The sequence below is a fragment of the Diorhabda sublineata genome, chromosome 4 (assembly GCF_026230105.1).
Source record: "Diorhabda sublineata isolate icDioSubl1.1 chromosome 4, icDioSubl1.1, whole genome shotgun sequence".
In the NCBI taxonomy this organism is placed as follows: Eukaryota; Metazoa; Arthropoda; class Insecta; order Coleoptera; family Chrysomelidae; genus Diorhabda; species Diorhabda sublineata.
This window is the reverse complement of record NC_079477.1, coordinates 21,725,803-21,748,077: the sequence shown is the minus strand read 5'-3', so window position 1 is coordinate 21,748,077 and position 22,275 is coordinate 21,725,803. Positions and strand designations below refer to the sequence as shown.

Sequence of the window (22,275 nt, the reverse complement as noted above, 5' to 3'; positions counted from 1 at the left end):
TGAATGGATACGTCAACAATCAAAATTTCCCATCTGGAGTGAAAACGAGCAAGAAGCATTGCAAGAGCTACCAATGCATCCCGAAAAAATCACTGTTGGTGTGGATTATGGGCATCATCTTCAAAAGCGACGGACGATGGCCGGAACGTTACTGTGAATGGCGAGCGCTACCGTGTGATGATACGATTTTTTTTTTGCTCAAAATGGAAGAATGTGTTTCAACAAGACGTGCCATACAGGGATAAACCAGCAACGATTGACGCATATTGAAGCATTTATTCGTGAAATTCCGGCCGATATGTGAGAGAGTGTGCCAAAATTGGACCTTGCGCATGGGTTACCTAAAGAGGAGCCGCGGCCAAAATTTGCATAAAATCATCTTTAAACATTAAATTATATTGATTGTTCGATCGATTCCAATAAAGATTTCATCATTTTTTTTTCAATTTTTTGTGGTTTTTTTTTCAAAATCAAATCCTATATCTTTTTAAAAAATCACTGATTATAAATCTACCATATTTCAATACTTTGTGGTAAAACGTTCATGACATCAGAAAAGAGAATTTGAGTGGCGGATAAGATTTTTTTTGAAATTGGAAATATATCAATTGCGTACACCAAACCCGACGTTCAAACATTCGTTAATTGTTTAATGACTTTTGACAGTCAAACAACCAAATATCACACCTGCCTTTATGTACCTTGAAATACCTATCTTTAAGTAAATATTGACCGAGTTTTAGATTAGGTTCCCTTCGAAAGGAGATAGATAGAAATTGTAAATAAAATGTGCAAATTGGCTTTTCCTGTTCCGGGAAAGTGACGTTTTTACAACTCCCGCGAATTGTGGAAGTTGGAAATTGAATAAGAAAAAAAAATTTGTTGCTTGTAAGGTCGGGACAGAAACGATAATGTTGCATGATAAATTGAAATTTTATCGATAGTAACAGCGACTTTTTGGAATTGCCAATTTACACGAAGAAAAAAAATTTTAAATAATACTGTATGAATCATTTTAATTTTTAAATATAATCTTTTAGTGTAAATATAGACGTGAAAATAAAATATACAAACGAGCTAGTATATACGATCCTTTTTAGGTAAAACATACTTTACGTCGATAAAAAAATAACATAAAACTGCCACTCCGCCGTAATAGATTTAAACTCCAACTATCTGGGATCTTCGTGATATCTTCAAAGTGAACTTTCTATCTACTAGAAAATCTTTCAAGTCAAAGTTCCACTAAGATTTCTGTTGCGCATCATGTCAAAGTTGTTTGCTGAACTTTTCCTTATCCAGCCAAACTGAAATGTCGCTTTTAACTTAATTGGATTTATCTAATTTTTATAACTTTACAGTCTATTAAGACAAAATATCCTTTTTTAAGTACTTTAATTCATGTTTTTAGTAACAATCCTACTCCTAAACACTTTTTTTGGATCGTATTATTACTATTGAAAATAACCCACGATAGTTTGAAAATGGTTTCTGATTTATAGACCTTTCAAGTTGCGAAATCACAACTTATGTTTAAGTATATAATGATTGATAACTTTTACAGGGACAACCTGCACAATCAAAAGATAGCAAGCAAAAATTGATTGTTCGATTGGTTTTTTAACAAAAAGGTACTCTTTGTTTAACTCGATACAATTTACGGTTTAAGAGATATTTAGATTTTTAGATCGTTGTACATGCCAAGTTAACAATCCGTAACTTTTACAGGGACGACCTGTACAATTTAAAGATAGCAAAAATTGATTGTTCGATCGGTTTTTTAACAAAAAGCTACTCTTTGTTTAACTTCGTTTAAATCGTTCGTTATAAACAGACATTCTGAAGAAAAATATCGTAAATTGTAATTATTTATGTTGATTCCACAACTAGTGTACACAAAATTTCACTATAATTTAACGTATCAACAAAAACTATTCTTAGGATTCTCCACGAGCAACTTTTTATCTCTTTCACATCCAGAAAGTGCAATTCATATTTGTAAAAATCATCTTCATACCATTTTTCCTAATTGGTGGATTGGTCGGTTTGTATGTATGTATGGATCTATCGGATCCCTCTTACTTGCTGCGATAGTAGAAAATCCCATGTTTACAGCTGATCAATCAAACCCACTCCTTTTAAAAAGTCTGAAATGTGGGATGGCTTCAATTGCCAGAGATCTTCGTCTTCACACTTCGAGAGAATGTCGCCTCAACAAAACCTGCGTCTTCAGGTGTTTGTTGTGGCGACAGTGCCCCGAGAGGTCTTTTTGCTTGGCCATAACGTTCTCTTGAATTAGATTAGATTCGTTTTTTTGTGGGATATTTTAGAAGATTGGTGTATGTAACACCGGTAAACACAACGAAATGATCGATAGAATAAATTTCCATTTTGACGCTATAAGGCAAAATCATCCTCTTCCAAATCCAAAGAAATATCCTCCGTGAGTATGTAGAAGTGCAAGGTGCACATTTCGAACATTTATTGTTGTAGTAACACGATATTGGACAGTATGCAGTTCAATTAGAAAATTTTTATACTTCCTGTTAGTATTTTCAATAAATAAATACAATTTATGATAATTTTCTTCAGAATGTCTCTTTATGGCGAACGGTTTACCCTGGCATATACAATAATCTAAAAATCTTCATACCAGAATTTTTTTGTCGGAATATCTTATATAGTAAGAGACTTCTTTTAGATTGAACAAATATTTTGTTAATATCGCATGCAAACGAGATCTTATATTTTTCAATCTACATTTTTAAGAAATTTTGGAATGTATGCATAAAATTTTCAAGTCATTTGCCTCGTATTAGGAACAAATTCCATTTTCTAATCCATTTTAATTAAAAATATAAAAAATTATTTTGTCCAATTTTGTTAAGTCGCAGCTGTTTATAAAGTGTAGAAATTACTTTATGATGGTCTAAAATGTTGGTTAGATTTTCTATCAACATATATAATTAGTAATCAATTTCGAAGGTAAAAACCCAACAGACCTTTCTGAAATTATAGACAACGTAACCACTTCAGTAGTAGTCGTTTGTGATGATGATGAATAGCCTTCAAGGTTGACGCTCGTCCTTTCATATTTCTGTAGAGATAAAAATGTACCTGGTCTTCAAAAATATGTTTCTGTGGTTATTTCCACGAAATTTATTAATAATAAAATATTAATTTCCAGACATTAGATATCTTTACCAGCAAATACAATTTCAAAAATATTGTAATTGTCATATTGAACAGTATACACAAATGATTAATAAAATAGAAGAATTGAATCAAATTGAAACAATGTCATGAATAATTTCATTTTGGTCATTATAGTGTTTATACGGATGACATTAAGTTGAAATTTGTGAATTGTTCGATTTGTTGAATATTTTATTCGTCATTATTCTTTTTAGAAAAGTATAATAAATGAAAATGCTTTATTTTTTAAGAAAATGAGTCATGCGAAAGGGACATTTACTGAAATAAATCAAATTGATATTATACTTGGTTGTAGAATGAATGATTTGTATTCTAGGGATGTTATTTATTGTTTTTAATACAAATAAAGTAATTTTCTCATTTCTACGGATACAATTTTCAATTTCTTTAACACTACAAAGTTCTTTATCCTTTATTAGACAGATTTTTTTAAATTTCTTATTTCTTAGACCTTTTGATATGTTTATATTTCTAAATTTTAGGTCTCTTCTGTTTCAAAATTAGTTTTTTTTAATAATTTTTAAGAGAAGTTTTATCTTCGGGTCCCAATTTTGCAGACAGATAATAAATAACCTGTGACAAATATCTTATGTAATATTGAATGCAACGCCAATCATCTAAATAACGAAATTCAAAATAAAATGAGATCTGATACTTGTAATATACAAATAATTTAATGCTTCTAAATGTTCATTGATTTTAGGTCTCTTCTGTTTTAAAATTAGTTTTTTTAATAATTTTTAAGAGATTGTTGAAAAATTGACGTTTCGTCTTTATTGGTAAAGACTTAAAATGAGTCGAAACGTCAATTTTTCAACAATCTCTTAAAAATTATGAAAAAAACTAATTTCAAAGCATTCATATATCAAAAGGTCTAAGAAATAAGAAATTGAACAAATAATTAAATTGTTTAGTGCTACATATTTGAGATGTAAGGACTTAAAATTAGTCGAATCATTAGAATTTAGAAACATTATATAAATTTATAATATTTATAATAAATTTAATTTGGGGGGTTAGGTACATCGAAGCATTATGTGGACATTGACATTAGCGCCCTTTCAACTACGACCGTCGGGTTGTAATAAAAATTACATAAATCTTATGAGTTTAGTCGCCATGTTTAATTCACTCTCCCCTCAAGGTTCTAATTGAAAAGAATTATGTAATGGGCCTTTATTTTTCCATTATTCCCGGACCAAGTACTTAAAAATACAATGCCTCCAAACACCATTATTATAATTGGTAGACACTCCCTAGATTATTAGTCGTTTTAGATCACAGGGTCAACCCTTCGTTCGTCCGGAATCGAATTTAAAAAAGAAAAAAATTCCCACGCGAATATTTCGAAAAAATTACATTGAATGATAATTTTCTTTCGTTTATCTACTGTCTAGTGGTTTTTGAATGCGTTTTAAATAAAATTTATTCAATTCGACTAGATCTAGATTAGAAGCAAATTTTTCTAAACATTAATATTTCTTTTTATATATTCTTCCCAATATTTTGTATGAAAAGCTGTGATGCGTAATAACTGAATAAGATGAATTTTGAAAGCATCAGTTGATAAAGAAAAAATACATACGAAGATTATGATATGTGTTAAGTTTGAAGACGTTGTTCAGTATTTGTTAGGCATCCATTAATAATGAACGTTTTCAATTAATTTGTAAACATGGAAAAAATCGAAAGGTCTTAGCCCAAAAAATATAAAAACTGAACTAGTTTCTACTCTGGGTAAAACTGCTCCTTCGATATCAACAGTTAGCTTAGTTTAAACGATACTGTACGACCTGCAAGTACCAGCATCACAGCGGTCGATCAAATGAAGTGACGACTCCAGAAATATTGAAGAAAAGCCACAAATTGGTACTGGATGATTTTCGACTGAAAGTACGCGAGCTACTAGACATAATAATCATTTCAAAAAGTGCGAAAACCGAATTTTTGCGACGTTTCATAACAATGGATGAATCACTTCACATTCGATACAAAAAACAATTAAAACAATCGACTGAAAAGGAAGAACCGGCTCTAAAGAACGCAAAGACCGTTCCTTCAGTAGGCGTCGGGTTTTGGAATGAACGTGGGATAATTTTCATGAACTATCTTGAGAAGGATTAAAATGTAAAAATAAATGAAACCATGAAACGGTTGAGCCTTTCTCGAAAACAGATGAAATTATACCAAAAGTGAATAATGAAGAGCTTAAAAGCTTGTACTGGTCTTTGAAAGCATTTCAACAGATGATTTGCAAATGAAACGAGTGCATTTGGACAGTTGTTTAATCAACTTTGTTTTAAATATAATAAATTCACAACAATTTTTGTTCACACTTCGTATGAGTAGATTAATAATCTGATTAAAAATTCGTCCACTTTCTCAGGAACATTTTAGTTATTATTATTCAATAAATTTCTATAGAGTAGTTAGGTTTTAAAAAAGTTTGCGTAATTAAATTGAATGTAATTATGAGTGACATGGTATAGCAAATAAAAAGTCTCTATATTTGCAATGTAAATAGTCTACCAGCGGCTACGACATCTTAAAAATTTATCACTACAGTAAGAAGAAACTCTTCACATCTAAATATGAGATCTCATCCAACAACTAACCTCAAAAAATAGAAAAAAGTGTTTTACAATTCCAAAAGGCAAGAAAGAAAAAAGCTACTTCTAAGCTATTTCTTTTATATTTTCTATTCTCGTTTTGTTCAGTTTTTCATTCTTGACATTGTTTGTTTGTAATGGCACTGGTTCTTCGAATTCTTTCTTGTTTCGTAAAGAATACTTTTAAATGCATAAATATTCAAGAATAAATTATAAACATAACCTCAATCTAAGAATTTCCTGTAATCGATTTATACCCCTTCAATGCTTCAAATATTATACGAAAGTTTCCGATATTTCTTAATTGACTTTGTTGTTGAAGATCATCTAAATTTAGAGGAATTTACTAATGACTGTGTAGATCTGTTTTCGTTGAAATAAAATTTTAATAATGAGTCTCGAACAGCAGCAACCGCCATTTCGAGGATAGACAGAATCAGAGCACTTTCATAATGAGATCGGAATGTTAATCTACTGATGCAAAGAGGGTGACTGCGTTGGAAAGTAATGTACCTAATTAATTTTTACTCGGTATCATCCCGTGGGATTATAGTACGTTGCAAAAACAGGAAGATAATAAACGAATGAAACAAAAAAAGTAACCACGCGAAAAACGACTTTCATTATAGATTATCGATAGCAAACTTTCATATGATTTTTTTTTGGCTTGATGTTTACGTATAATAATGAGCTTGACACGGTGTTAAAATATAAAAATTACTTCTTGTTTCTTTAATACGTCATGTAATATGCTAATATAACGAAAAATATATTTATTGCTCAACGTAATCTTCTTTTAGCTCCATACACAAGTTTGGAAACATAAAATCATCCGAGGAGGCTAAAACTGACGAATAGAGTGCATTAGGTAGCAATTCAAGTTTTAATTCATTAATTTTGTTCGTTGCAATTACGGATGTGTGAATTGGTGCATTGTCTCAATGAAACAACGCTTTCTTCTCAGGTAAAGGAGGCCGAACATAATAATAGTTTTCCTTTTTTCAAGCTAGTCAATGACATCCCAAAAAACCGACGCCATAACCTTATCTGCAGATAGAACAGTATTTGCCTTCTTTGGAGCCAGCTCTCCAATTACAGACCATTGTTTGGTTGTTCTTGTTTTTTTTTTCGAGTGGTTATGAAACGGCGGGAAAATTCAGCTTTATTTCTTTAAAACATCGCCAAACACTCGATGGAAATATCTTCAAAATGCTGGTTTTGTTTGTGAGTGAACTTGAGTCCAAATTTTGAGTTAATATGCAACGTACGTCACTTTTTAAAATGCCTTCTCGTGCAGTATTGGCTGCTAAACAAATATTAAACAACTTGGCGCTTCAAACTTGAAACAGATGTTATATTTCAAACAACTACCGTTGTTTCTAGATCAGGCCAGGTACTATTCTCTTACATATTTGTTTGTTAAGACTGAATTGTTTTGTTTGAATGAAAACGCAATGAAATAAATGCACTTTATTGTGAAATATTGACTTGCGTAAAAACGTGTTATAGAATCAATTAACTTGAAACATACAATTAAGAGTTTAGAGGTAATTCAAAGCAGATTTAAATTCGTTAAGTACCTATACGGTAATTGGTTAGTTCCTTCGATTGTTCATATACATCGATTTTTCAAACACTTCTTTTATTGTTTCGCAATCTGAAAATATTTCAAGTGTTAATTTACATGCAAATAACGCTTTTAACTGAAATTGAAAGTAATATAAACCGAAGGTGAAAATAAAGGCTACAAGGAGAAATTGTCTATTAACAAGAATATTTATTTCTTCGGAGACGTTCAAGTTATGTCTATCGTTAAAAATTTATATTCGCATCCACGTTGTTATTTAATTTTATTGGTATAAGTGTCAGATTCAACTGGGTGATTTACATATTTATTTATTTTTTAAGGTAAATGTGGCAGCGATCTCACAACTATCAAAAGCAACAATGTCACGGCACGTCAGATCATCCTCAACAGCATTGCCAAAACCAACGAATCGGCGATATCGTTGGAGGTACGCTTCGCAAGCTACCACTAACCCAGAAATCGCAACACACCTACCCTTCTCATCCTCATTTACACTTTCCGCCCCCACCTAATTATCCACCTACTACAAATCCACAACAAAACGATCAAGCTTGCCTTCCTCCAACTTGTTCCGTAATGGCGGAGGAATTTTTAGCAATCCCAGGACCTTCTAGTCAACCGGATCCTCCGTGGCCTAATATGGATTATAGTTACGCATATTACGAACCAGGACCGCCCACTAGACACACCAATGTGCCCAGTAATTATCCAGGTACTTATAGAGAAGGTTCCTACAGGAGCAATCATACTTATCTAACCAGGTTAATAATTTTTCGTTAATAACTTTCTAGATGTATCAATTTAGAAATATGTCTTACAGGTATGGTACTGAGGAAAATATTTACGAAGAAATAAGTGATTTAGCTAAAGCTAGACGTCAACAAGCTCACCAAGATTCTATAATGTCTCTAAACCAAAGCCTAGTCGAAGAAGAGGTACGCCGTGTACAACACGGTCACCGTAGGGTACTTGGCGAGTTAAATCTATCAGTGGAAGCCATGCTGATGCCTTCTAATTCGCAAGAAGGTAGTGACGATACAGATCGCGAAAATGAAATGGACGATCAACTAGCGGATTTATTGACGGTCGGTCCTACTGACGAATTACTTAGTCCCGCGCCTTTAGTGGACTTGGATAGTGGTTTTAGTGGTAGTTCGAGTGGTGCTAGTTACAGAAGTGCAGCCGGTAGTTTGAGACGTGGACCTGAAAGGGGTAAAAGTACGGCTTCGTATAATCCGAGGAGTGCTACGCCTGCTGAAACCCCGAGCAAAGGGTTTTGGGGAAAGAAAGCGTGGAAAAAAATTACCGCTTTTCCGAGTAATATCAGTCTCAATAAAAGCAAAGGTAGGAACTGACTCAATTTCCTTGGATTCTAGTATATTAATTTATTTTTACTATATATAGTTGATTGAACCCATTAAACGTTTTATATCTATTAATGTAGCCAGCCATGTGATTAACACACTTTTTTTTGCATCCGATCATGAAGAATGCGCTAATCTAAAGAACCAAGTCGGGCCTATTTATTATATTACTAATAATAAATAGCCGACTACAAATATGTCATCGCGTTTATGGCAATTTGTTGGTCGTTAATAAAATGAGTGATGTTGGACTTGCTTAATTAACTACACAAATATAATTTTTTCCATCTAACGAATGTTATTTCTTAACGAAACCTTTAAATCATATATAGATAGAGTTTTTCGTCATAAATATTCATATATTATGACTATAATATATATATATATATATATATATATATATATATATATATATATATATATATATATATATATATATATATATATATATATATATTTAGTTTACATTATTTAAATATTTGTTTCCCATTAATTAACTAATTAGTAGAACTATGATATAATTTATGGTTTATTTAATTATGGGAACATTATTATTAATATGAGAAGTATTAAATAATGATAGTTAAAACTTGAAAAAATTATTGTCGAATTGTCAAAATAATTAATAAAAATAAGTATAAAGTAGTAGTTTTAATTCTTAATTCATTTACAAGACTTAAAATATTGACTCTCCCATTAACAAGCAAAATCTAAATCTGAATATATTAATCCAGTCAATTTAGACATAAGTTCCTATCAAGCTGAAAATCAGTGAAATTGTTTAAAATACAATTGAAAATAATTTTTTATTCAAGATCAAAGGTCAAAAAAATGAGTTTTTCGCAATTTTCAGCAAAACGGTGAGTTTTCTCGTGAAAATACCTCCAACAAAAATTGTAGTTCATGAAATTATCTACAAAAAACGTATGAATACTTTTTTTCGTACAAGCCACCGTTTCTGAGATATAATGATTCAAAAAGTTGTAAAAGTTGTCTATTTAGTGGTATTTGTAACAAATTTCTGTTGACTGGTTGGAATTGAAATATGTTCATCAAATAAATTATCAGTTGATGAAAATGAAATCATTATAGCCATTAAATACGACAGTAAATCTGAAACTTTATAATTTTTACAACTTGTTGAATCATTATATCTCAGAAACGGTAGTACGCAGTAAAAAAAGTATTAATACGTTTTTTATAGACAATTTTATGATCTACAATTTTCGCCTAAGGTATTTTCATGATAAAACCTACCGTTTTGCTGGTAATCGCGAAAAACTCATTTTTTTGACCTTTAACCTTGAATAAAATTTTTTCCATATACGGAAATGATGGGGAACATTCAAATTCATGTAGCTTCACTCTTATTTTTTGGTCTAATTTGACTTAATAATATGGAACTAGCTGACCTGACGTACTGCCTCAATCGATAAATTATAATTATTTTCAATTAATTACACATGATATTTATAAAGTTTTAATTTGATATTGACAGACACATAGTTAAATAAACAAAAATGACGCACACGCGATGTATAATTGTCCATGCTCGACATAGGGAAACTCCACAAACTTCCAACAACTAGCCTTGCGATTTATTTATGGTTATCGCAAAGGCCAGACGTACTGGAAATTGTAAATATTTAAAATCGAATGTTAAATCCGCTGGAATCATCCTTTCCTTTGTATTTTGTAACGGCGTCGACTTATTTAAAGGAAACCAATAGTCCTGGAAGATCTGCATGGTCGCATTGAGATCCTCAACATCTTCATTTTTTGCCGTCAATATTGCTTTTTCACCCAACCAATTATGGTTATTGAACTGTTGCCTGTGAATAAGCTCCTCTTTTGAGTCTGTGCTGTGACGAAATCTGTGAGTAATGTGATGGATCCGGTCCACTGGACTTCGCTTCGCAAACACATTTGCAATAAAGTTTTACTATGCATTCGTTGGTTGTCAAATGTCAAATATTATTATAGCGTTCAGAAATTCAATTTGTGACAAAATATCAAAATTTTCATTTTCATTTAATTCCGAGCATTTTCATATTTATTCATATTTAAAAACCTTCTCTGGATATCCACAAATAAATCAAGACCAAAATTAGCCAAATCGGTCTAGCCGTTTTCGAGTTTTAGTGAGACTAACAAACGGCAATTCATTTATATATTTATATAATATATATATATATATATATATATATATATATATATATATATATATATATATATATATATATATATATATTACGTCTGACCTTGCTTAAAATAACCGAACAAAAACCATTTCCATATTTTTAAGAGTATCCCCGTAAAAAAATAATTTATAAGCAACGGTCCAATTTTTTTAAAAAAAAATTAATAAATCAAAAAGTATGCATTTTTCCAAAAATGTTTTTAGACAAAAGTATACTAAAATTTTACGTAGATTTCAAAATGTATTAATATGTATTAAAATAACAAAGTTACAGGCCATCTTTGAAAATAGTTTAGTTAAAAAGATCGTATCCGAAAACCCAACCGTAGAAATTTTCATGATTTTACTATAAGTATTTTACCATGTCCAGATACTTTTAGTTCGTCGTGGGACACCCTGTATATATATAGCGTGATTAAATTGGAATTTCTGGAACATTGGTAATTTTCGTACTAAACATACTATTTATACTACCACCAGACTAAGACTTTTTCAATGAAAATTATTTTATGACACGTAAAAATCCCTTTTTTTCAAATTCCACAAAGAAGTATGCACACAATGCCTCATTGTTCATTCAATATTAAGAAGAAATTATTTATGAATTGCAAGAATGGATCATGATAATTAAAGATTATGATAGACACGTTTATGTGATTATTTTTAATTTTGATTCAATATTTATTAAATTTATGAATAAAGTTTGAGTATTGATTACAAAAAAAATCATAATTAACTGTATCTAACGCTCGAAGACTTTTTTTATATTTCAACGTTTATTGTATGACCGGAATATTTTTTTAATTCATTTGTGATAGATGATATTACAGAATTCTCAAAATATAAGTAATCGTCATGTTTAATGTTTCCTGATTAGTTTTTGAACTGAAAACTCATATTAGAATGTTGGTACGAGTTTCCCAAGGATAACATTCCAAAAATTTGGGAGAAATAACATTTATATAAAAATTTGTATAAAATTTTTTTATCTAACAATTAGAAAAATAAAAGACAAAATGAAAGCACTTAAATTTGTGTCAAATTTATTTGTGAGTCATTTTTTTAGTATAAAATAGGCTGATTTGGATAATATAGAGTCATTGTTTTGTTTAATTGTTGGTGATTCTATTTTATTTTTTAATAAATCTGAGCTTGCAGTTTTAATTCATATTTTAAGGTCATTGAATGGATCGCTTTTACGAGCTTATGACATTAACGTTGTTTATAATAGAAATAGAAGATATCACATATCTCTGATAAGCACTACATTTTAACTCGAATGGAAGGTTTGTGTATGATTTCAGTATCATCACTTTCAAAGGATTGAGAAGTTTCGTTGGGTGCTAAAATCACAATAGAGTTAAGTTATCCAAAACAACCCTCTTCACAGCGGCGCATCATCATCATTTACTTATTTATTATTATGAACTCTAACTTCTTTAAGTTATCTTGCTATAAATTTTGAATATGTTTAGTCTGTCTAATATATAAAGAAGCCTGTGAAACTAATATTTTGTTCATTCAAATAATATTCGTCTAGTACGTTAGTCAGATTATTGTAACTAATTGTAACTTTAAATTATTAAATTCTCAGTTTGCTAATATTTAATTGGCGCAGTCTCAGTAGGATCCCAGAAGACAGGTACCAGTATTTAGAAAAGAAAATTGTTCCTGAAACCTGTGCAAGTCGTCAGTTTCAACTGTTCATCTGAGATCCGAACTACATCCAATTGGCAGGAAGATTCGCAACCCTGAAAAAACTGTAAGTGATACATTCCTTTCCAACCCTTTATTTTGTAAAATTGTATTTATATATATCGAAAAATAAATATTTTTCTACTTTTCCAAAAGTTCGTAGATTAGGTTTGAATGTTAAATATCGAATCATTAATAGATACATTGTCTAAATTAAATATAGAAGAAGTTCCAGAAGTTAGAAAAATGAGTATTAGAGTAGCTAAAGAAATTGCACATACTCTAAGACTTTTTTCCGGTCGCAGTGAACATTTAGAATATTTTATAAATAGTATAGATACAGTTTATAATAGGTATGCTGCAAATTCAACAGACGAAAGTCTGAAGAGTTTGTATTTGCACCTATTACTTCCAAATTAGTAGATGAAGCCGGTGATTTTCTTTTATGTAGACCGATTTAAAAACATGGATAAATATAAGAAACGCACTGAGACAAAAATTTGGCGATAAAACAGATAGAAATGTACTTTTGCAACAACTTAATTTTTTGTGCAGAAATAAAAACGAAACAGGACTAGAATTTATTGTTAGATTAAAAATATTATTATCTAAAATTAAAACACAGGTCGATAATACGTTAGGACACCAAACCAAAATTGCTTTAATGAAGCAAGCCGAATAACAGCCCTTACTGTTTTGCTGGCAAGTGTTTCTAGCGAGCTCCGTACAATTTTAATGATCCATAACCCCAAAACTCTAGAAGACGCAAACAGTCTTGTTTTCAATCACAGTTTGATTGAACAACAAGTTACTTCAAGTTCTCATATTAATAAGCTTTTTGCCCATCAAACAAATATAAAACCAACGATTATGCATCAACAATCCAGGGAACATACATCACATCCTTTTCATTACTATCCTCGCACTCAATTGCATAACAAACCCAATTATTTCAGTCAACCAAACCACAATAATAATCTAGAAATACCTTCAAGATTCTCAAGCCAATCAATAAATATTCATTCAAGACCCGTAAACCAGCATTTCCTTACAAATCAACAAGTTTTCGGAAACCAATAAATGTATTTTCTCCAGAAAATTCCCATAAACCCACTAGTAAACCTGTACCAATGTCTACAACTAGTTTTTACTAGAGAAGGTATTTTTACTTTTTCCAAATTTCGATTCTAATGATTTACCTTATCTAGATACTGCTAGATACTTTAGACTAAATCTTACATACCTTAGATGCGAGCTTAGAACCAAAAATCAAAATCTTATCATATATAACAATTGAACCCGACAAAGCTAAAGACCACAATAAAAACATCGAGAATCAACGAGATGAATTAGAGACTATACACACACACTAATACAGAAAATCCCATAATAGGAGCCCCATACATAAAAAAACCATTAAACATATATAAAAATCAAATAGTGCTTAGATATTCAAATGACAATGTTTCAAAAATCAGAAAAGAAGAAATTTTTGATAAACAAAGATCATATATATTTTTACCCAATGATTCCTCTGAAAATGACATTTGCAAAATAATTAAAGAAAACTTCATACCAAAATCGACTTATTGCATGTATTTTAAAAATAAAAACCTCGAACCTCTAATATTAAGTGTTTTTCAAAAATATTTTAGAAAAGGTTCTTTCATTTTATATATAACCAATACAATATTGGAAGATGTAACAGACAATAAAATCCAACAAGAAAAAATAAAGTTTTATTATGAAACTAAAACTTCTCATAGAGGTAACATAACAGAAAACATGGCTTCCCTTAAAAAGGTCTATTATTGACCAAATTTAGAGAACGATGTGTGAACTTATGTCAACCTTTGCGAGATTTGTCAGAAATCAAAATACGAGAGACACACAAACAAATTAGTATTTAAACCTACTCCTATAGGCTATGAACCCTTCGATCATATTTAATAGACACCTTCAAAACACATAATACTTATTATTTAACAATCATTGATAGTTTTTCTAAGTTAGGTCAAGCTTATCCCTTAAATACTCAAACGGGCACCGAAATAATAGATAAATTAATAATATACTTTAATCTTTATGGCATACCAAGAAAAATAACATCAAATAACGGTAAAACATTCAAAAACGAAAATCTACAAAATTTATGTTCCTTACACAATATTGAAATGCATTACTGTACACCTAGAAATCCTAACCCTAATAGTCCGATCGAAACATTTCACACCACCTTACAGGAAACCATAGTAACCCTGAAAAATAAAGATAAAAATGCGAATATTGTTCAATTAATGAATTACGCCATACTCTCCTATAACAATTCAATCCATAGCGCTCTAAAATATACACCGTTTCAAATCGTTAGAGGAAAACTTGATTATCGTAACCCTCTCGAATTTAGTGAGAAGACAAATTATCTCTAAGTACATGCAAGAACATTCAGAAAACATTCAAGCAATAAATAAAGAAATTCATGATTCCCTAACATCTCAACAAAACAGTCTATTGAATAACGAAACATAAATAGAAGCGAAAATATTACTATCGAACCCGATAAACCTTTATACGAAAAGAAATTCTCTCAAAACATCAAAACATTAAACAAGTATGAGAAAATTCCTACTCCTATCGAGGAAAACGATAATGTTATAGTCAAAAATAAAAGAAAAATTCATAAAAATAATATAAAACCGCAACGTTTCCTTTTTCCAGATGACAAAAATCTTTCTTCTACTCTTAACGCTTCAAATAGCGACTGCAATTTAAATCAAGGAAATTCAGAACCCAATTCTTCCCGCTTCCCTAGATCCCACGTACATAACTAATGCTCAACGTACATTTTCTTATCATATTAATATTAGCAATATAGAGTTATGTCTCGAGCAGTTTAACCACATATTAGTAAATATTAATATAACTTTAAGTAATCATACTGACGAAGAAACAATACAAAATGAATATGCAAAAAAACATTCGATATTGACAAAAGTCATCAAAACATAATCACCAATAAATTACAACAAATAGATCAACATGTGTTTAATGTTTCTCATACATTTTACTTATTCTTAATTTTAAACAACATTATAAACCAGCTGAATAAAATTCAATAATCAATAATATAGATAACGCAATATCTTTTGCTAAAGAAATAATTCCATTTTAAATCAAACCAATTAAATTATTTGATATTTTCTCTTCAAACAACATACGGCAAAGATAGTATAATTAAATTCCAGGAACTATTAAATTATTACATTCTTTTCAGTACGTAAGTTACAATAAAAAGAAGTATTGTATTGTTTTCGATATATATACCAATTATAAATCCAATCCCGTTTACATTGTATAAAATTTACCTTATACCCATCCTGAACCAAACTATTATATTACCTCATCCTTATGCATTACTTAAGAAAAATACGCAATGGTCAGTAACAGACATATGCCCAGATGTGGAAGACATCTTCATCTGCAAGCAAAATTTGCTATTCTTTGAAAAAATGGCCTACCTGTTCAGAAAATACAAAGAGGAACTCAGAAAAACTCCGAATCCAGATTTTCTGAACTTCCTCCTCAATTACTTATTTATTATTATGAACTCTAACCTCTTTAAGTTATTTTGCTATAAATTTTGAATACGTTTAGTCTGTCTGTAAGTTTTATACATTCCACTTCAACCCCATTGAAGTATCATCTTCAGTTAATTATTAGTAATGTGACAATAATGAACCATAAATGTATTTATCTAATTTCATAATTATTATGGTATAAGATGAGATATACATAAAGAAGCCTGTGAAACTAATAATTTGTTCATTCAACTGATATTCGTATAGTACGCTAGTCAGATTATTGTAACTAATTGTAACTTTAAATTATTAAATCCTCAATTTGCTAAATAAATTGTTTTTAAAAAAGCAAGTTGGTGAATTAAGTTATTTAATTCTAGTATAAAACCGTAAAGTCTGAGGCGGAAAATTTCTTCAACGAAGCAGATATGGTGATTTAATGAAAATGAAAAATTTCTAACCAGCCAGTTTGGCCTGACATAGATCAGAAACTTCTGATTAAGTTAAACAAAAAAAACTTCTTCTGTTTGAGTTACACAATAAAAATAATTATTCGTATTTTTGGTTTGATGAATCCTGTCTTTAAGACTTCAGCCTCTTTCAAAATGTATTTGTAAAAATCCTTACACGTAAAACAGTGTTACACGCCTATGGCAGCGCAGCGCAAATTATTTCTCCATCATAGACTCTTTTTACTTTGTAAGTCGAATATACTCGAAGCGAAATCCCAATAATATAAATTCCAACAAACACTTAATTTTTTTTTGTTTTCGTTAGATTCATTAAGGATATACACTATTAATTTTCCCTGAATCTTTAATTACTAGCAAAGGGAATTGAAGTACGTCTCGGAGCGGATCGAGGATCAATAACTTCGTAACTTTTTTCTACTGACGTTGCAAAAATAATTATTCCATCTTCCAAATAGTGATGGTGTTGAAAATATTTTATTTTCATAATATTATTATCGAACGTAAACTGTATCTTATAACTATATTGAGTTGGTTCTCTATTAGAATGTTTTTTGTGTCAAGTTGATTCATAATTTATTCAAAACTTCTATCGGAATCGTCTCCAGTAGTTCCCGGAGGATTATTGAGGTACTACTGATGAATGGTGGATTTCAATATCTACGTGAAGATATTAGGATTTTGTTAAGCAAAAAATAATTTTCTTGTCTCATAATACTTATCTTCTTACTACTTGCTGTGATTTCTATTAGTGAATTTTTACAAGATTCAGACTCATTATACATAATAAATAATATAAATAATTAAAAAATAGGAAATTTTATTTTTGTGCAATATTTTGAAATCGTGTATTTTCTCATTGATTATTTGTAACCATAAGGGTTTAATGATGTGAATAATTCGTTAGCGAAAACGAAACCTCGAATATTTATGAAAATATATTTCAGCTTTTATAAATTATATATACAGGGTGTTTCAAATAAAGGTTATCCCGTCTCTATGATAGATAGAAAACTGATAAATATTTGAGGTTTGTTTGTTTTTACGAATATGTTATGGGATCTGATACATCCAATAAATTTGTTTTTATATCTGACTTTCATAGGGGGCGTTAGTTACACGGTTCGTACCAAGTATTATTCAATATAACTTTTTCAATATTAGATTTATTTAGCAAAAAGGTACTTTTGATAAAATTCGTACTGTGTACCGTTTTAGGAATATTTTGATTTGAAAATTGAGATGCGACCCCATCGATAAAACGGATACATTTAAAAAATTGGGACGGAGGGCTTTCGTTTCTTATTTCACAAAAATCCAGTCTAATCAGTATAGGATCTTATTTTTAAAAATTAAATAAGTATGGGCACTGAGCTATTGGAAGTCTTAGTATGAAACAAACAACAACTTGATGATCACGCAGTTCTGGGACTCAAACTGTTTGTTTCGTATTAAGGCTCTCAATAGCTGAGTACTGAGTATTATTTAACTTTGAATTTTACACGACAAAAGCATTTTCTCTGAGTTTGCCAGGGAAAACGTCATTCATTGATTGTTATGACGTTGTTGTTAATAATAATTACATTTCTGAAATCTTGTTACTGTATTGCAGTCGATGAAACTTACCAAGTAAAAATACATTTAGAACTATTGAACGACGTTGTCTAGAAACTGAGAATGTGAGGCCTAAAAATATAAATTCTCTAAGCCCAAAAATCATTAATGAAGAAAATATTATCTAATCATTACATACAAGTCGAAGAGCTTTGAGCAAACCCCAAATATTTTACAATTTTCTATCTATTCTAGAGAGGGGCTCACCTTTTTTTTAAACACCTTGTATAGTTTGAATAATAAAATTAAAGGTGAACCGCCTTTTATGTTTATGACTCTATACTCTGTACGCTTTATTATCTTAATCTTTAGAAGGTATATAGAACAACTACGACACACAAGTGTGGTTCGTGGGAATTGGAACTCTATCGACAACGAATTCCATTCGTTAAGTCGATTTTTCTTATTGTTCGTACCGACAAGGACCAAATTTACACGACGTATTCCTTATTCGGAAGTAGAATATATCTATCACTGAATTGAATATGTCGAATACATTTTCCGAAAATAATTTCTTTTATGAAATATGAACGATACCGAAAGATATTAGTTTTTGAAGTTAAAAATCCATCATCCAGGTGCTGCAAACATTCCTCGAATCTAGATCTCAAATTGGCAAAAACTCGCTGGCACATTGCGCAGGGAATTCTTGCTATTTCTTCTCTCGACGGTCTTCAATTGATTAAGCGTGGCTGGATTATTGGAGTAGACTCTTCTTTTCAGGTATCGGCACATAAAAAAATCCGTTGGTGCTAGGTCTGGACTTCTAGGCGGTCATGCAATGTCACCTCGGTAGAGATATCAGTTTCCCATCAAATATCTGGTTTACGACCGCCAAAGACGCTTTAGAAGGATGACATGAAAGCATCAAAGTCGGCGGCTGTCTGAGAAATAGCTCACAGAGCAAGACTAGAATCTATAAAACGTTTGTGAGACCTATTCTCACATATGCCTCAGAAACTAGAGCCGAGATATCAACAACAAAAAGAATAATTAGAACCACTGAGATGAAAATACTTCGAACCATTAAGGGACCGAATAAGGAGTGATGACATAAGAGAAGCATTGGTCGTACAGGATGTGGTGAGATGGGTCAGGGCTCGAAAAAGATTCTGGAGGGATCGCATAGAAAGAATGCCAGAAGACAGATGGTCTTAAACTCAGAGACGGAATACACGCACATCTGCAAGCAGACCACCAAAGAAGTGATACGAGAGCTGGTTTTCAGCTTCTTAGGAAGATCCAAGAAGAGGGCCAAACGTACAGGATTAAACAGGACCTGGTCCTATTGAGAGAGGAAGAAGAAGAAGGCATCTTGTTGAAACCATGTCGTACGATTATAGGCCTCAAGTTGTTGCATTTGCGGAAAGAAAAAAATCCCTTAACATGGCTATGTATCGTTCAGTATTTACAGTGACAGATTTCCCCTGTTGATTTTGAAAGTAATGGGGTCCGAATTCAAAGTCTTTTGTTGTTCTCCACGTGGGTTCTCTGCAGCCCAGTAACGGCAATTCAATCTATTGATATACCTATTTAAAGGAAAATGAGCTTCGTCGGAGATCAGAACATTTGTTGAAAGCGTTCCAAATATTATTCCAACAAAAGCTCGTCTTGAAATTAAATCATTTGGCTGTAATTTCTGCACAAGTTAAATTTTATACGGGTATACAGATCTTTCGACAAAATCTGATGCAAAGATATTCTGGATACCACAAGTTCGGCTGATCGCTTCAAACTTTCAAACGCAACAGATTTTGTAAAATCGTACGCCTTTCTGGGCCACCCTGTAGTATGATTTATATCTTCGTAAATTAGATACTTAGGATATTGATACGTTTTAAGTTTTTTTAGGATATTTATCAATTTCTCGGATTAGGACAGACAGGGTTGTCTTAAAACGGATAATTACTAATAGTCTGTTTTTATCGTAGAAAGGAAGTTGGTAAAGGGTCCAAAGCTCTATAATTAGATCATTAAACTACTTTTCTAATAGTACCTAACTCCGTTTAAATCGTTTTTAAATTTTATTTGACACGCAAAGCTTTCTTTATTACCAACAAACATTAATTTAACTAAACGTCATTCAAAAATTTTTCCAAAGGAAGTACTAGAAATATTACTAAAATCTAAATTTGTGTCATCTATTGATAAAGAGCGCCGATTTAACCAACTGAAATTGCAACATTTTGTTTAAAGTATGATTATGAGTTCTTGGAATGTTTTGAAATGAAACTAAAGATCCTGTAATTTGTTATTGCATAAATTTATATTTTTCTACTTATTGTACAATCGTGCGTGACGTTATAGCGAAATATGTTGACGAGAAATTAATACGAAATACCTTTGTTATCATTATAACAGAGGAAATAATATTTTTCTTCTTAAATTTATATGCCATCAAAAACAAAACTTGTAAAAAACGCAACTCAGCTCTTCCACCGTAAAAAGTTCAAAGTGACAAATATCAAATCTGTTGATTTATTCAGTTCCTAATCAAGGCACGTTCTGTTTCTGTTCTTATTACGTAATTATCTAATCTAACAACATCTTATAGTGGCCATCGCATGAAAGTATAATGCCCTCTCTCTGTCTTAAGAGTTCTTCTTTCTTATTAATCTTTGAATCCGTTTGCCTAATTCGTAAGCACGCTTCTCCAATTTCCTTGCGATACTTGGTTTGATGGAATCTCATTTCTTTTTGTAGGTAGACCTCCTTTTTTCCCTTTTCAGTATCCTGTACTTTCTAAATACTAACAACGAATTTTTTTAAAGCTCTTTCTCTGTCTTAAGAGCTTTTCTTTCTTATTAATCTTTGAATCCATTTGCCTAATGGCACCATATTTATCTACATATCCGCATATTCCACAGAATTAGTAAAGGGCTCAATATTTTACGATGCAAAAAAATACACAATCACTTGCCAATTGAAATTAAATCGATATCACGATACCGAATTCCGCTATAATTTGAGGATATATTTATTGGAAAGTTTAATTTTTGCTATGGTTTTCTTTTGTATATTGACATTTTATTTGATTTTTAGCTTTATTTAGTTATTTTTATGTTTGTTTTTTAATTTTTACAAGCTTTTGTCTTCAAATTCTAACAATTTTTTGACAATAAAGCATTTCTCTTTTCTTATTTTTGTACGTGGTATTTCTCTTTTCCGGTACTACATCTTAAGCTTCAGCTCTCTTCAGTCTCTATGGTTAATGATTCTTAGTCTATTGCATTCACAAATTGAGGATTCCTGTGCTCTAATACTTCCAAAGTCGACATTAATTAGATGTAACCCGCCTAGACTTGCAACTCTCGAAAGTGCTACGTAATCTTGAACATTTATTTGAATACTGCAGAACCGATATCCATCAACCTTCACTTTTTGCACTATACCTGTAAAACCTATAACATTTATTTTATTATTTTATATCATATAGGATTACAAAGTTATTTATGCAGTTGGTGTATCTAGAAAACTAGAGTGAAATTACAAAATATTTTATTTTTCTCGCGATTTATACAATAATTGTATTCAAAATTTGAAGCTTCCATATCAATTAGAAGTACTTTGACTAACAAAATTAAGAACTTTGATTAGTTATAATTTGACTGGTTGAAATTGAATGAAATTTGAAATATAGCGTGTTTATACAATGCTTGCTTGGTTACTAGAAATACCTGCCTCCAGTTTAATCCAAAACGAAGTTATAGAGAATCGAAAATGGCCTGAAATGCTTCGAGAAAAGTATGGATTGCAGCGCCGTTTTTTTGCTCGATCTGGCGGGGATACTGCCTTATCCCCAGATTTTTTATAAATTTAAAACAAATTGGATAATAAGATAATTCAAGCTAATAAATAAATGTCAACAGTATCAAAAATATAATTCATATTATTGAAAATGAAACGAATCAATCATGTTCTATTGAGAGTTGTGACTGATT

General features: G+C 30.9%; 1 protein-coding gene across 2 annotated transcripts in view; it reads left to right on the top strand.

Annotated features, from left to right (window-relative positions):
• LOC130442494 (rho guanine nucleotide exchange factor 10) overlaps positions 1-22,275 on the top strand; it is a 134,949-nt gene that overhangs the window by 14,580 nt on the left and 98,094 nt on the right. For both annotated transcript variants that reach the window (XM_056776650.1, XM_056776651.1), the window contains exons 2-3: positions 7,734-8,174; positions 8,234-8,757. In XM_056776650.1, the coding sequence (XP_056632628.1) occupies positions 7,738-8,174; positions 8,234-8,757 (961 nt within the window). In that variant the 5' untranslated portion in view covers positions 7,734-7,737. The remainder of the gene's footprint in view (positions 1-7,733; positions 8,175-8,233; positions 8,758-22,275) is intronic.